General features: G+C 40.3%; 1 protein-coding gene across 7 annotated transcripts in view; it reads left to right on the top strand.

Moving 5' to 3' along the window:
- The window catches only part of ANKEF1 (ankyrin repeat and EF-hand domain containing 1), a 174968-nt gene that overhangs the window by 45675 nt on the left and 111858 nt on the right, over window positions 1-17435 (top strand). For 4 of the 7 annotated variants that reach the window (XM_033939561.1, XM_033939562.1, XM_033939560.1 and 1 more), the window contains exon 2: window positions 13862-14250. In XM_033939561.1, the coding sequence (XP_033795452.1) occupies window positions 13899-14250 (352 nt within the window). In that variant the 5' untranslated portion in view covers window positions 13862-13898. Of the gene's footprint in view, window positions 1-3092; window positions 3114-13861; window positions 14251-17435 lie in introns of those variants that run through there. The other 3 variants (XM_033939563.1, XM_033939564.1, XM_033939565.1) reach the window with 3 other exon arrangements.

The raw sequence follows: 17435 nt of genomic DNA, 5'->3' as shown, positions 1-17435 counted from the left end.
CCAACCATATATTCATTTCCTCTCCTGATACAAAACACTGTGGTACATTTAACTTTTAGATTTAAAAAGGCTGATCATTTAACCCAGTGATTCCCAACCCTGTCCTGGAGGAACACCAGGCCAATCGGGTTTTCAGGCTAGCCCTAATGAATATGCATGAGAGAGATTTGCATATGATGGAAGTGATAGGCATGCAAATTTGCTTCATGCATATTCATGGCCCAATTGGCCTGGTGTTCCTCCAGGACAGGGTTGGGAACCACTGATTTAACCCCATACTATAGAGAGCTGCATTGGCTTCTTATTGCGGCAAGAGTGATGTTTAAGTTCGGATGTTTATGCTATAATGTCGCGCATGGTATGGCTCTATTTTAATTTTTCCAGTTTTAACATTCTTCGCGTGTTTCCACAATGTTTGATTTTCCATCAGTTAGAGCAGGAGTGTCAAATGTCACAATCCAGTCGAGTTTTCAGGATTTCCCCCAATGAATATGCATGAGATCTATAAGCATACAATGAAAGCAGTGCATGCAAATAGATCTCATGCATATTCATTGGGGAAATTCTGAAAACCCTACTGGATTGCGGCCCTCGAGGACCGACATTTGCCACCCCTGAGTTAGAGAATGCTGTTACAAAAAGATTCCTTAACAGACTGCTCTCATATCAAGCAGCTATTTGGGATTCTGTTCTTCGCCGACAATGTTTTACTTCTACATCGTATATGAATTGTAGAAAACGGTAAAAAAAAACTTACTTCTATGATAAAATTTTTCTAATTGACTATCATAGATATTTTTTTGTAATTCGCTGCCTGATGTTCAGCTTTCTTTAATGGTTAACCGCCAGGATCCACATGGTTTTGCGGTATATGAATGCTATGTTATGTTATCCATCTAACAAAATATGTAGATAGGTGAATTGTGCATTACCCTCCTGACAGCAAATGTGAAACTCACCTGCTGGCCTGCGTTTTGAGCAGCAAGTCCTGACAGAATGATATTTGAATTAGGAAAACCTGGAGGGCTCAGGCTGGGACAGCTGCCTCCAGGCTGAAATTTCAGGGTGTGCCTGGTAGCCACTGCTTCCCCTGCTCTAGTGCAGTGAGATGTGACCAGCAGGGCGAGCTCAGAATTGTGCTGTCTGCTCATGCGTGCCCCAGCTTGCCAAGATTTGGTTGCCATGGAGCTAGAACTTCCGCGTCCCCTTTGCTAATAATGCCTTCAGTAGCCCACCTTCTGGCTGGCTTCCTTCTTCAAGCATGCTTCACTGAGCAAGCAACATTTTTTTTTTTTTTTTTTCTGGATTCACTATCCCTAAATCAGACTTGCCAAAACTTTATCTTTTATTATTAGGGCTTGGACTGCAGCTGGCTGCCGGTTTTTAATGTACCGATTAAAAGCTTCTGCGGCTTCCTTCTAGTGAGTTAATTCTAGTTCACTGCTAATAAGGTAAGCACTGAAGACTTGATCTCTCTTTATGGTTTCCTTTACCACCACTGAAATATTTATCGAAAAGAAGACCTATAAGTAAGTGTTCCTGTAAAAGCAGCTCAGAAGGCTGCTGCTGACAAAGGTACCTGTGCATGAAAGGTGAACTTTGCTTAGCATGTTTGTTAACCAGGTTAAGCGCATCCCACTGAACAACTTCCTAAGAGCCTGATGCAGCCTTAAAGTGGCACTGTTTAGTATGTAATCATCTAATACCCTGTTTCCCTGAAAATAAGACCTATCCCAAAAATAAGCCCTTGCATGATTTTTAAAGATGCTCCTAATATAAGCCCTACTCCCCAAATAAGCCCTAGTTAAGATCAACCCTTGAAGCCCCCCCTCCCCCATGACCCGACACTCCCTGGCTCCATCCCTGCCCGATTCGCCAAAGAAATCGGACTCATCGATTCAGCAACCCCCACCCCGGTGAGACCTGACATACCTCTGTTCCAAGCCCTCCTAAAGCAGCAGCGGTGGCAGCGCTCTGAACGGGCTGCTTCATAGCCTTCACTGTCGGGACCTTCCCTCTGCCGCATCACTGAGTGCTGCCGCTGTTTTTGGAGGCCTCAAAGTGGAGGTATGGTGAGAGTGTGGGTGAGGTTCTACTGCATAGGGGGATGGGAGGGATAGAAAGATGCTGCATAAGATGGGTGAGAGGGAAGGAAAGATGCTGCACATGGGGTGGGGGGGGGGAGTGAGAAAGGAAAGAGGAAGAATTGGGGTAGAGGAGAGGAAGGGAGAAATGATTGTTGTACATGAAAAAAAATAAGCCATCCCCTGAAAAAAAGCCCTAATGCATGTTTTGCACCCCAAATTAATATAAGACACTGTCTTATTTTCGGGGAAACACAGTAACAGTCCTAAGAGTAGATGATTTCAATGAAAGGTTTAAGAACCTTAGAGACACCACTCAGGACTCGTATTCCTCATTGTTCTAAGCTTTATGTGTCCACTCCTCCTTGGTTCTCTCCAGACTTAAAGCAGAATAAAGTTGAAACAAGTTTGTAACATTGTAACTTGTAATGCTTTTAAATAAACAGCACTTAGCTTTAAAATGTGGTCTTGAATGCCGGGGAGAAAAGCCAACATGTTTCGCTTCTGGTTTTTTCAAGGCTCACTCCCTGTAAATAAATAACATTTCAACTGATCATTCAAACTACATGAAAGTTATCACAAATGTTAGTTACAAATTAACACCGTCTAACCTGTAATTCGATGACAAACATCCTGAACATATCCCTCAAGATGGCTGCGGTATACAAAGAACTTCCGTTTTAAAGCCAAACGGTGACGTCATCACCCCATAAAACATAAAGAGGGGAATGGCGGCAGCACTGGACTCAATTCTCTCTCTCTCTCTCTCTCTCTATATATATATATATGTAAATAACAGACCCAAACTATCTTTACAAATTTATAAATATTTAAATAAGCCATATATAAGAACTAGCAATTTAAATGGGATATGCTGATCTAGGCTTCTGTGGGTGATTTCTTCTAGGTCATTACGTATGCCATTACTATGTCATTCTTCTATGTCCCCTGCTGCTTTCCGGGAAGTCGCGGCTGGCTGTGGAGGCCTGTGGATTTTCCTCCATCGGTGTCGGCAGAACTCCGGTTTTGGTGAGACTCCCTCTCAGGCTGGTGGGGTTGTTGTGCGCCTAATAGCTGTGCAATCAGTTACCGGGAGTCAGGGATGGTTGTACGCTGCTCCCCTTTGTTACAGTTAAAGACAACCACTCTACTTCTTACTCTTCACCATTCGGAATCCCCCAGGGTTCTATTCTGTCACCTCTTCTCTTTAACATTTTCCTTTCCCCACCACTTACTATTTGTCAATCATTGGGCTTTACTTCATTTTCTTATGCTGATGATATTCAACTTCTTTACCCGTTTGATCCCGAAAAAGATGAAGAAATTAAAACAATTAATAGTAAACTGGATACAGTAAAAAACTGGCTCAACCTTAATAAACTATCTTTAAATATACAGAAAACGCAAACAATGCTTTTTACTTGGAGAAAAGATATCACCCCAATTTCCTCATTTGTACTTGACAACACTCCAATAGAACTAGTATCTACTTTAAAAATCCTAGGCGTAATCATTGACAATAATCTAACCTTTCATAATCATATTAGCCAAACCGTTAAATCCTGTTTCTACAAACTCTGTCTAATACGATCTATTTCATCATTTCTAGAACCAAAATCTATCAACATACTTATCCATTCTATGATCATCTCAAAACTAGACTACTGCAATTCTCTGCTGTTCAATGTTTCACAAAAAGAAAAGAAGAGACTTCAAATAATCCAAAACACTGCTATAAAACTCATTCACAAAGCAAAAAAATATGACCACTGTGACCAGTCAGACCCGAGGCCTGCCAAGGTCCCAGTTAGGCCAGGGGTAAAAGTACAAAAGAAAACCCGGAAGGGAATGGGCAAGGATTGTTCTAGGGGTGATTTGCAGGTTAACCACCAGGGGGAGCCTGAAATCTCCCAGGATCTCCTGGAAGAGCCATATCTAGGTCACCACAGGAGGAGCCCTAGAGCTAAGTTATTCCCTGCTGAGTCAGCCAGGTTAGGGTGTGGCCCTAGAATATATAAACCAGCAGCTGAGAGCAAACAAGTAGGCAGGCTAGGGAGTAGGTTCAAACCTTTCCTCCCTGAGAGTCTCCTCGGGCCAAGCAAGGGTGACACAGCCTCACCTATGGAGGTGCAGGAATCCGGGGAAGTGCTGGAGGAAGCCTTTTCTGATCTCCCCATGGAGCTGGATAACCTGCCTGAGGGAATAAGTCTTGTTGAAGAAGCCATGGAGGTTGGCTTTTCCACCAGCTGCAACTGCTAACTGAAGAAACAGTGAGTGTATTGTTCAGCTTGAATTGTTTGAGAGACTATTTTATGGAAGCTGAACCTTTGAGGATTTTTTGGTTTTTCTTTACTGTTTTGCATTTGGGTTTTGTGGAAGCTGATAGTGTCTGTTATCTTGGGAGAGGTTTGCTATTACCTGGGAGGGCATTTTGAGGCTATTATTAGCTAATTTAAAGCAAATCTGAGGCACTCTCCATTGCCTGGCAGTGAATTGTATGGCTGCCAGAGGCTTCACCTTGAAGCACTGTGAATAGGGTATACAGTGCCTTTAACCCTATGGTGTTTTGTTTTGTTTTTTGAACTAAATATCCTGCTCAGGAGCAGGCTGATTTAAGCTCTGAGGTGAGCCCCAATCTTCAGGGGAGAAGAAAGAGGAAGAAAAACAGTGTGGACTTTATATTGCACTGTTTGTTTTTTTTCTTTTGAGTTTGGACTGTTTAAACTTTGTGATCAACTTTCCTGATTTGCTTGGACCTATAATTACCTGACTTTTATGCTTTACCCCAAGAATAAAAGTGAAGCATTTGCATTTATTACCTTTTGGAAGGATTGTGTTGTTTTGGTGTTTCGGGTGTCAATCCAGGCCTGCAGGGTGACTCCAGGCCGGGTCACACGCTAGTGCAATTTTTCTTGTGACCACTAGAGGTGCTGGGGAGTCCCGTGCGGACCCCAGTGGTGGTCACACCACGTAACACCACTTTTGATCAAATCCCATTGGCTGCCTATTAATCATTGAATTACTTTTAAAATAGCATTTTTAGTTTTCAAAGTACTGCTATTTAACAAACCACAGTTCATATCTAGAATGATTATTCCTTATCATTCTTCTCGAGCTCTCCGATCGTCATCCCAAGATCTATTATCAGTCCCGTCTTTAAAAATAGTGGGTACAAGGAGAAATGAAATGTTTTCTGTTTTAGCTCCTCAAACTTGGAACGCTCTGCCTCTCTTTATTAGAAAAGAAAAAGATCTTATTACTTTTAAAAAACTTTTAAAAAACATTTCTATATAATGATGCGTTTTCTAACTAATCTTCCAAGGCTATGATCATTTTTTCAAACCAACTTTTTATTTTTTTATTTTTTTCTCCCCCCCCTTTTGTGTTTTCACCCCTTTTATGTTTTTTACTAGACTAAGATAATTGTAACTTTTTCCCCTTCCCCTTTGTGTATCCTGTTTGTCCCTAAATTATATTTATGAAGAAACCTTATTTGCTTTGATTTCGTTTGTCTTCTAAACTAATGTTTTTAAACTTTGTTAAAATTGTTTTAAGATTGTTTTAAGATTGATTGTTCCCCCATAAGTTGTTTTAAACTGTGCATCGCTTAGAATATTTTTTTATATAGGCGATTTATCAAATAAACGTGAACTTGAACTTGAACTTGAACTTGATTGGAGTCCGAATGGCCGGTGGTGACTTGCCTTCTCTCCTCTCTCCTGCTGTCTTCGGCCTGCTGTGCCATGTTTCCTGGAGGACTGCAGCTAAAGCGGAACTGTTCTGGGGGTCATTGTTTCCAGATCTCAGACTGCATGTGGATCAAAGTTGGACTGGAGGAACTACAATATATGAAGGGTGCTAAGATCGCCAGTCTGGTTTTGCATGATGCAACTCGGCTTGGGACTGCCTCTTACATTGATATTGCTACAGCCTAGCACTAAACCGAGCCTAGACTGAACTGATATTCTGATTTTTTTAATTTTTTTAAGTGTTCTTTATTTTATTTTATTTCAATTCTATTCGATTTGATTTGATTTTCTGCTAGGGTTTTTATTCATTTTAGATCTAATCTTTTGCTCTTTCCTTTTCAATTCTCTCCTTATTTACAAATGTTTTTTTTCTTAGGCACTTTAGCTTAGATTGTGAGATCATCCGGGACAGAAAGCGGAGTTTTTCTAAATGTGTCTTAAATTGAGATTACTTTTATTATTTGCAATCCGCTCAGAACTGTGGATGTAGCGTAATATAAATATTTTAACAAACAATAAACAATCCCATTTCAATAGCTTTCAGGCTCATGGACAGTATATACGGAACTAAATAAATACACAGAGTCTAGTCTAGTCTAGTCTTCGGTTTATATACAAGGTCATCTCCTAACAGAGTTCGACTCGGTTCACAAATAATTAAGACCAGAATATATAAAAGAATACGACCTGAGAAGTGAATGTGAAAATGCTATCAATTCGTCACTTCAGTAAGTAAACTATTAAGATATTGTGTGAACAACAAAGTTTTTAGGGCTTTACAAAATTGTTGTAGTTGACCTATCAATCTTATAGAATCAGAGAGTTTGTTCCAAGTTTCTGCCAGTTTGAACGCATGAGATTGGCTAAGCTTCCTAACAGATTTAATTCTTCTAAAAGAGGGGAATGATAATTTATATTTCTGTGTAATCCTCGAGTGGCAAGATCCAGTAGTATTCCAGTATAAGGGAACTAAAGGGTCAAATATTCCATAGAGAAGCTTAAAGATAACACATGCACACTTAAAAGTGGATCCTATAATGAACTGGGAGCCAGTGAAGCTTTCTCAACAAAGGAGAGACATGGTTGTACTTTCTTTTCCTGAAAATAAGTTTAGCTGCCATGTTTTGTATTAACTGTAGTCGATTTAGACTACCCTGCTTGATGCCCATATAAATAGAATTACAATAATCCAACTGGGCAAGCACAATGGACTGTACCAACACTGAATAATGTTCTTAATGAAATAGTGATCTAACTTTTCTCAACATACACAGCCTAAAAAAGCACTTTTTTTGCCAGAGTTTATCTGATCATGAAATATAAGTGATGAGTCCAGGATAATACCCAGGATTCTGGAAGAGAAATCTATGTGTAACGAAATACCTGTTTTCAGTGTGACAGCGGCAGGAAGGTTTTCCAATCTAGGCCCAATTCAAAGCACTTTAGTTTTTGCAGCGTTCAATTTCATTTGAATGGACAATGCCCACATCTGAAGTTTGGAAATGCAACAATCTATACCTGAGACTGAATTGCTGAGGTCAGGGTTAGAGCATGACACGGAGACAAATTTTTCCCCATCCCCGCGGGAACTCATCCCCGTGAGTTCATTTCCTGTCTCTGCCCAATTCTGCAAGCTCCATCCTCATCTGCACAAGCCTCAAAAACACTTTAAAATCATAAGTGCTCAATGCTTGGGCGGTAAAGGCAGAGCTTACAGGAATGGGGCAGGGACAGCGACAAAACTCGCGGGGACGGGATGGGGAAATTGAGTTCCCACGGGGACGGGGAAAATTATTCCCCGTGTCATTCTCTAGTCAGGGTTGACTTCCAATAGAATAAAAATGTCATCTACGTAAGTGAATATAGTCTCTGCAGATGTGAGACAAAAGTTTTTCAATGAGGTCATATAGATGTACATTTACATTTGCTCTCATTTTACTCATGATTTTTGCAACAAACATGAAATTGCTGATCTGTTGTTAGCGATCTATAACCTGTCGCTAAAATCGCCCGTAGTACCTTAAGATTGGAGGGTGGCCGATATTATGCCAATTTAAAAAAAGGGTTCCAAGGGTGATCTGGGAAATTACATACCGATAAGCCTGACTTCAGTGCCAGGCAAAATAGTGGAAACTATTGTAAAAAAATAAAATTACAAAACACGTAGACATATGTGGTTTAATTGGACAGAGTCAGCATGGGGTCAGCCAAGGGAGGTCTTGCTTCACCAATTTGCTTGATTTCTTTAAAGGTGCGAATAAACGTGGATAATGGTGAGCTGGTTGATGTAATGACTCTAGATTTTCAGAAAGTTTTTGACAAAGGTCCTCATGAAAGACTACTGAGAAAATTAGTCATGGGATATGAGACAATGTTCTGTTGTTGTTTAGGAATTGGTTTTTGGACTAAAAACAGAGGGTTCATCAATGCAACACTGAAAGTGCCTTGGTTCTGCATGGAGACTGTTCAGACGGTCATTGCGCCAGTAGTGCCGGGGGAATTCTTAGGCCCCCATCAAATCTAGGAAGGCTATCTTCATATTCCCATATTCCTGGAGCACAGGAAATGCTTAAGATTCCATGTACTGGGGAGACATTTCCAGTTCTCCTTCAGTCTGGCAACAGCACTATGCATGATAGAAATCAAAATAAATAAATAAAATAAAAATGTTCACCAAGGTGGTGGCTGTGGTAGCAGCGCATCTCCACAAGGTGGGTATACAGGTGCAGCCATACTTGGACGATTGGTTGATCAGTGCCCTGTCCAAGTAGGAGGAAGAAAATGCAGTGGCAAAAGTAGTCCATCTGTTGCGGAACCTGGGTTGAATTGTCAACTTCTGGAAAAGCTACTTAGTGCTGTCCCAAACCCTGAAGTATTTGGGAATTTGTTTTTCTTACGGCAAAGGCCGTGTTTTTCTTCCTGAGCCACACAAATTTCAGACCTCTTGATGATGCCTGCGTGGCACTATCTCCAGGTGTTGAAGTCCATGGCAGCAACTATAGAGGTGATTCATTGGGCAAAGGCTTATATGTGTCCACTCCAGGACACCCTATTGTCTCACTGGTCCCTGCTGACAGAGCAGATGCTGTTGGCCTGGAAGGAGGAAGCGCAGTGCATCCTGCATTGGTGGCTCCAGCCAGAGTCTCTGTCGAGGGGCATGCCCCTCTGGATAGCCCTGTGGGTGATACTGACCAAAGGTACAAGCCTTTACAGCTGGGGGCTTATTGCAATGGCCATCCAGTTCAAGGCCAATGGACACCCTCTCAGAGGAAAGGGTCAATATGGACTGAGAGCCATACATCTGGCATTTGTGGCTTTTTTGGACCACCCCAGAACCACAACTGGGTCCAGAAGTGTTCCAAAGTACGGCACATTAATCCTAGCTACTAGACAATCCCAAAGATACCTGTGTATATTTACACACACACACATATACAAACAACTGTGCACAGTTTCTGTACTTCCCTTATATTAGGTTAGCATGTATATTCTCACATAATACCTGAAGAAAGAAAGATTATATATTGAATAAATAGATTAGATTTCTATTTCCTAAATAAAATCTCCTAAAGAAAAATCCCTGAAGCATGAGCATACACATTCTTGCAAAGCAGACAAACACTAACACAGACACAAAGGAGTTTGCTCCATAGAGACAAGCAACAGGCTCTGGGCTCATGTAGAACAAAACCCATTCTGCCAGCTCCATAGGTCACTTCTTATAGTTTTTTTTTCCTTATATTGGGAGAGTAGAAATATGCTTATTCATTAGCCCTAATATATTATCTTATGTCAGGCGATAAACTTTATTCTTTATCTATTTCAAGACGCTTTTGAAACTTAAGTGCCCCCTTCCTACTGTTAATCCCTTATCTGTTCTCTTTTCTCACAATATTGTACACTTCTCCCTCTGTATTCACTGTCATAGGGGATTAACAGAACCGCAAATACAGAAAAACCACAAATAACTTTTTCATATGTTATTCGCTGTTTTCTATTAAAAACCATTGTGAATATGGCAAAACCTGGCCTGTTCCTGAAGGAGAGGCAAAACACAGTGAAGAAAATGCTGGGAATCGGTGATTTTCTCTGTAAGTGCTTGGAATCAGCGATTTCTCTATACAAGCTGATATAATTTGGGGGGAGGAGCCAGCAAGTGAAAAACCATGAATAATTGAAACCGTGAATGCTGAAACTCCAAATACGGAGGGAGAAGTGTAGTTCTTCCCATTTTTCCTTCTGTTTTGTTTATCTTTAGTCAGAGTTGGTTTTTTTTTTACATCCCCTGTCTGTTTATTGTCAAACTCTATTACTGTTTTATCATTATAATTCTATTTTATTGTACACCGCTCAGAAGTCTGATTGAGCGGTATACAATTTTTTTTAATAAACTTGAAACTATTAATCTCTTTTATCTTTTTATGTATCCTGACCATTTGGGATATTTTGTTTTCTCTCATGTCTCTATCAATCCTAACTTGTCTTTAATTAGAGGTGTAATAAATTTGGGGAGTAGAGGAGTAACTCCTAGGTTGCTATAGTGTCTTCTGTAATTCCCAGATGCTTTAATTACCCTTCTCATGACCTTTTCACATGGGATCTCTTATCAGCTCAGAAACCAGAATTCTTACAGAAAGAAAACAAGTTAACTTTGAAGACAGTAGAAAACCAAGAAGCCTACATAATTAGGAAAGGAACTGTGAATTCTAACAAGGGGTCTGTTGGCATTACTGTATGCTGGCTATCAGAATGTGCGTTGGCAGGACCAGAGTGTCAGCAAAGGACTCTGGGATAAAATATATTAAATTATGAGCTGGGAATGTTAGTGTAGATAGACTCAATAAGCCCCCTGTCCATAATCCACATATCTTGAGCCAGCCTAGATTTTTCAAGAAGATATGTTAACTACCAGTGCTTGAATAGAACAAAATAAGCCAGACAGACTAACTCCATCTACCGTTCCTGCAAAAGTCAGACCTTTCTTATCAATTCTGTTTTAAAAGTGTTTCCATTAATTTGCTTACCACAGAAGTCAGACTTAACGGCCTGTAATTCCCCACTTATTTCCAATTTTGTGGAGAGGGACCACATCTGTCCTTCTCCAGTTCTCCAGTACCACTTCTGACTCTAGAAAAGTATTGAAAAGGTCAGTCAGTGGAGCTTACAGAACTTCCCCAAGTTCCTTCAGCACCCTCGGATGTACATCATCTGGCCCCATTGCATTCCCTACCTTTAATTTAGCTCGCTCCTCACAAACGCAACCCTCTGGAAATCGATCAGAGTCTACCCCTCCACCATTCCTATTCGCATTTGTCTTCTGCGGTTCCACTCCCGATGCTTCAGCTGTGAACACAGAACAGAAATATTTGTTAAGCAATTCAGCCTTTATCAGTTTCTACATATTTCTTTCCTTCACCTTTGAGTCTCACAATGCCACTTTTGCACTTCCTATCACTGAGCTATCTAAAAAATGTCTTGTCTCCCCATTTTATTGTGTCAGCTAACCTTCCCTTATGCCTGCAGATGTCATCTTTTATGACAGTACAGTAGGTTTTTGGTGGATTCACACTTTCCACCACAAGTGTACTAGTTAGCGTGGTATATGGGCCTGGGTCTCCTTCTCTGAAGTCCACTGCACTGCTGACTAGGCTACTCCAGAGACCTGCTTGCAGCTCTGCTAGGACTGGCCATAGTATGCAGCAGTTGATCGACTAATCAAAACCTCCTTTCAATACCCTCTTTAAAAATCCTCGGCACAAGACGTAATGAGAGATTTTCAATCACTGCTCCCCAGTTATGGAACGCGCTTCCAGCTTATATTAGAGAATAATCTATATTAGATAGATTCAAGAGTTCCATAAAAACTTTTCTTAATAAGGATGCATTTGAAACTTAGAACCATTAGGTCCAGTTTATCCAACCACCAAGAATGTTTAATCATCATTTTTATGTATTTTACATAGGACCTGTAGCTCTTATCCTTCCTCTACCTATCATTTTACCCCTTTTTTGTTTCACTTTTCTTAAAACATTGTAGTTCTACCCTCTTTCCTTTTGTTTCCGTATGTCTGTGTTCTAAGTTTCTCTGTTCGTACTTTTAACTTTCTTGTTTTTACATAATTTTATTATGTACACTGCTTAGAAAATTTTATAATCGTTTGATCAAATTTTAAAATAAATTTGAAACTAAACTTGATTAGTACTGTTTCTTGCAGATATTGGGGGAGGGTGGAGGGTGGAAGGGGGTCAGTGACCACTGGGGGAATATGTGGAGGCCACATTTTCATCCCTCCAGTTTTCATCTGGTGAGTTTGTGGCCCTTATTCAATTTTAAAAACAGGTCTAACCCCAAACATCCAAATTGTGCCCTGGACATTTTATAAAATGTTAAATTATTGCTGTAAAACATCCAACTACTATGCTCACCCAAAACACTTCTCTAATATGTCCCCTTAAGATTTAGATACACTGGAGATAAAATGACCAGAAACACATCTAGAAAGTCATTTTCAAAAATGACCATTTGGACGTTTTGACTAGTAAGTGCCGGTTTATGCCATCTTTTGGATAGCTCTCTTTTTTGAAAATGAGCCCCATAGTCTCACAAACTCAGTGTGTTTCTTGGTTTGATCCCTAGCGTTCTTTGTGTTTAATTGCTAAATCCTTATTCCTGGCTCTTGGTAAAACTCTGCAGCCATCTTTCAGATCTCAACTTGGCTCCCCGAGCTAGATGCTTGTTCCTTGTCCAATGGAACAATATCATGTAGGCAGCTCAAACATAGTGCTTATAATAAGTGCATGCTTCTATGCCCTGGGCTGCTGGAATATGTTTTCCCACAAAACATGTAATCTTTGAGTTTTCAAACTATAATCCCTGTTGGTTAAGGTGAGCATATGGCAAAGAATGTCAAGTAGACTGCACAGGCAGAGGGCGGTCATTGGTCTGGAATCTCTGAGTACCAGAGGAAGTGCTGCAGTGCGAAAGGGGATGAGGAAGCAATCCCAGAAAACAGGGATGTGCCTGGAGCCAGGGAGAACAGAGCAGGGAAATGATCCATGCATGTGGTAAATAGGGAGTTAAAAAAATGAAGGAAAGGAAGTCTCACCTGTAGAGGAGAGTGAGAAGTGGGAAGTAGTGAAGGGATGGGTGAGCTAAACCTGCATCAAACAGCAACTGGTAAGAGAAAAGTGCACTGGAGTTTGCTGGGGAATGTAGGGAAATAGAAGTCTGGGTCAAGGGGAAATGAGAAATAGAACAGACCAAAAGTGGAGCAGAAGACAGCTATTAAACTCCCTGCCCCCAAATATAAAACATCAAATTATGCCTGTGCAAAAAGAGAAAAAATTAAAAAGTACAATGGGAATAGAGAAGAGGAGTGAAGAGGACAGGAAGGAGCAAGGAAGAAAAATAAATTAGGGGAAATGAAAAAAATTGAAGGAAAAGAGTGTGGTGCAGATGATTGGCTGAGGGACTGGTTGGAGAAAAGTGCAGTAGATGGCCTGAATGGGGAGAGAGAGGGAGAGAGAGTATGATGCTGACAAACTGCAAGGAGGAGGAGGAGGAAGTGACAGGACCATAGCTTTTGATTTGTCCACATTACCTGCTTTGTTCTTGGCATTTAAATGCAGGTTGATCATTCACTATCAGATATATTTTGTTTGGGTGAGGGGAAATTTGTTCTGAGTTTTGAGGTCAGCACCCCCAATCATTTTCAAAAGTTGACTCCTATGATGCCATCATTCTATAAAGAAATATAGGCATCTACTTTCCTTTATAGAATATGCTCCAAGTAGGTGCCCTCTGCATGACTTTAAACATTAAATATAGCCAACCTCACGTGTAGTGATATTTTACAGTAAGTTTGTGTGTTTAATAGTCCTGTGTCATACTGATGCATGCATGGTTTTATGAGTTTATAAAGTGGATATATACAAAAATAGGTCCCACATTCATATTTTATTGAACATTTCATAAGAAAATGACTTTTCATTTGCAAAACTAATTGTGTTTTTCATTGTTTTCTTTAGAAAACAGCTTAACGGGATTAACGGATGATAATGAAAAATGCATCGGAGGATTGCAGCAGATAGACTTGAAGTTTTGCAGATCTATAAACTTCTTCAATTTGTCAGGAATGGTGAAAAAGAACAGATAGAAAAGCTAATCAAACTTGGTGTACCCGATCTCATTAATCTGACTGAGCCACAGAATGGAGAAGGTGTTCTTCATTTGACAGCCGTGGCAAACAATGTGGACATATGCAACTTTCTTATTGAGTTGGGAGCCCACCCTGATGTACAGGACAAAAAGGGGCTCACTCCGGGGATGAAAGCAGCTGAACTCGGGCATGAGCTTGTCCTGGATGCGCTGATCCTTGCCAGGGCAGATATGACCATAGTGGATGACGAGGGAAAAGGTGAATTTGGATGGAATTCGTCTTTGTTGTCATATAGTTAGTAAATATGGTGTTCTGATTTGTGTCGGTAAAAACTATTATCATTTATCTTCAGACGTTTTTTTGTTATATTGTTTGTGTGTCAATATTTTGGCCCTTTGATATAACAAAATTGCAGCTTAATGAAATGTGAGAAAACTCATATAGTCATTTCACTTTTGGTTTGCATTAGGGCCCTTTTACTAAAGGATGTTAAGTCTTTAACACACGGTTAACGTGCTCTAACAGGGTACAGCAAGACCGTGTTAAGGTGTTCTGTGGTCATTTCCCTATTAGCGTGCTGTAAACTGCACATTAGCGAAGTTTTCTAGGAGGGGGCTTGGCATGGGCAGGGAATAGGCACGGAAATGTTATCCAGCTAGCATATTATACTTAATACATGCTAACTGGATAACGTAGCATTAATGTGGGAGCACTTAACACAAAATAGGAGGCTGTAGGGCTCCCATATTAACTCATATCAGGTAACATGCTAATGACATTAGCACACAACCTGATTTTTTTAAAAATGGAAAATACTCTAAAACTTACCACATCAGATTTGGACTTGAGTGGGAAAATACCATGTTAAGCTGCATTAACTCCAAATCTTAACACATTTTCCAGTGCAATAGGGATGGTATCCTGAACCAAAGGGTTGTACATGCGTGCTTGTGAGCATACCGCAAAAGATCTCAATCACAGCTTTAGAGCTCCTCCTCCTTCTCTATGGTCTCTGCTGCCCTCTTCAGTTCTTACTTCTGCAAGTGAGTTTGAACGTGTCGTTCTGATATGTTTCATTTTATTTCTTTATTATTTTGTAGTTTTTTGGTATATTTGTGATTTTCAATTGGCTCAAGGAACTGCTGTGCCTACTTAGAGAGGAGCAGACTTTAGCCTGCAGCTGGCAGATGTATCCTTTGGGGACCTGTAGAGTCAGCCTGCTGAAGATTTGTAGAGCTCAGGGTTCTGGGCCCTGAGCACTTGCTCACTTCCTTGACTTGGTCATGAGCATGAGCACAGGCTGTTAGACATCAACAGCAACCTTTAGGGTGCTCAGGGTGCCGGCTGCAGTGTCACCTCCCACCCCCTCTTTTCTGCATCTGTGACAGCCCATGGGGAAAATTGGGAGGGGGGTGTTGAAAACTGTGTTTTGACTGTTTATGCAGTTAGGTTTTTGGTCCCCTCCTCCTCTAAAATCCTATTTTTTTGAAAGTTTTTTATCACCCCTGAAGCATTTTTAAGCCGTTTTTTGGTGCCAGAATGCTATTACAGCAGTCATCATGGATTTCCCATTTCTATCCTGGAACCTTAATATATGAGGACCATTTTTAAAGCAAGAATCTTTTGCATATATTAACAACCTAAGTAGGCGCTTTGCATTGGAACATTGTCGGGAACATGTCTAGACTTGCCAAGCTTTTCAGTGCGTTAAACAATTTTGCAGAGGTATTTCACTAACTATGTCTATAACCAATCCCTCCAATTGTGAGGTGCAATCAGTGATTTGTTTTTTAAAATGTAAAGAACATTGGTCCAGCTGAAATTCATCGACAGCTAATTGAAATGTATGGTAAAGATGTAATGAATGAGGCAAATGTACGGAAATGGTGTTGGTTGTTTAATGAAAGAGAACAAACATGTACGATGAAATAAGATCTGGACACCTGTCTGACATCACTGAAGAATTGGAAACTGCAATTGATGCACACATTCAGCGGAACAGGAGATTCAAAATTGATGAGCTTCATGTGGCTTTTTCTAATGTTTCTCGTTCTGTTTATGAAATGGTCACTATTACCTTTACTAAAAGAAGGTTTGTGTTCACTAAGGGAATGTGTCTGCTGCATGATAACACATGTCCTCATATTGCTCGAAACACAGCAGAAGTGTAGCAGAAGTTTCAGTTGGAGATATTGGACCATCCTCCATACAACCTGGACCTGGCACCATTGGACATTCATCTTTTCCCAAAATTAAAGGAATTAAGCGGAAAATGCATGCAAACTGATGATGGTGTCCATGAAACTGGCAACAACTGGTTCATAGAAACATGATGGCAGCTAAAGGCCAAATGGCCCATCTAGTCTGCCCATCTACAGTAACTATTATCTCTTCCTCTTTCTAAGAGATCCCACGTGCCATATTTCTCCTCTTCACTTTTGAGTCTCACAATGCCACTTTTGCACTTCTTTCTATCACTGATATATCTAAAAAATGTTGTTTCCCCATTTTACCATGTCAGCTACTTTTTCTTCCATTTGTATCTTTCTTTTCCTGACTACTCGACCAGTTTCTCTTAACTTTTCCAGATATTTTTGCCTGTCTTCCTCTTTCTGCAATCTTTTGTAGTTTATGACAGATAACCTCTTATTCCTTACCTTCTCAGCTACTACTTTTGAAAACCAAAGCAGCCTTCTTTTCCTTTTACTTACTTGCCTCACAAAAAGGTTTGTCACCCTTACAATAACTCCTTTCAGCTTTGTCCACTGCATTTCTACTCCTTTAAGATGTTCCATCCAGACAATTCCTTGATGTAATCCCCGAACTGAACAAAATTAGTTTTTTTAAAAAAGTCTATAACATTTACTTTTGAATGAGCCCTCTCTATACCCATCTTAATATTAAACTGTACCATGCAGTGATCACTGGATGCCAGATGATCACCCACTGTAACATCAGAAACACTTTCCCTGTTTGTAAGCACTAAGTCCAATATGACCCTATCCCTCGTGGGTTCCATTACCAACTGCTGGGACAGTTCTTCTTGTAGAGAATCTAGGATCTCCCTACTTCTAGAAGACCCCGCATTAGAGATTTTCCAATCAACATCTGGCAAGTTAAAATCACCTATTAGTAAAACTTTCCTTTTTTTTTAGATATATTCTGAATGTCTACTATTAAATCTCTGTCCACTTCTTCCGTCTGTGAAGGAGGCCTATATATCACACCAATGTAAATATATTTACCATTCCATTTCCAAATTGATCCACAGTGCCTCTTCCTTGCCCTGTAGACCCTGCAATTGTGTGGCTTTAATATGATCTTTAACATATAACGCCACTCCTCCTCCTTTTCTTCCTACCCTGTCTTTCTTGAACAGATTATAGCCCAGTATAATAACTACATCTCCGTCATGGTTCTCTGTGAACCATGTTTCTGTGATC

This window comes from Geotrypetes seraphini, chromosome 3 (assembly GCF_902459505.1).
Source record: "Geotrypetes seraphini chromosome 3, aGeoSer1.1, whole genome shotgun sequence".
In the NCBI taxonomy this organism is placed as follows: Eukaryota; Metazoa; Chordata; class Amphibia; order Gymnophiona; family Dermophiidae; genus Geotrypetes; species Geotrypetes seraphini.
Note: the sequence above shows the minus strand (reverse complement) of the source record. Positions and strands in the feature narration are given on the sequence as shown.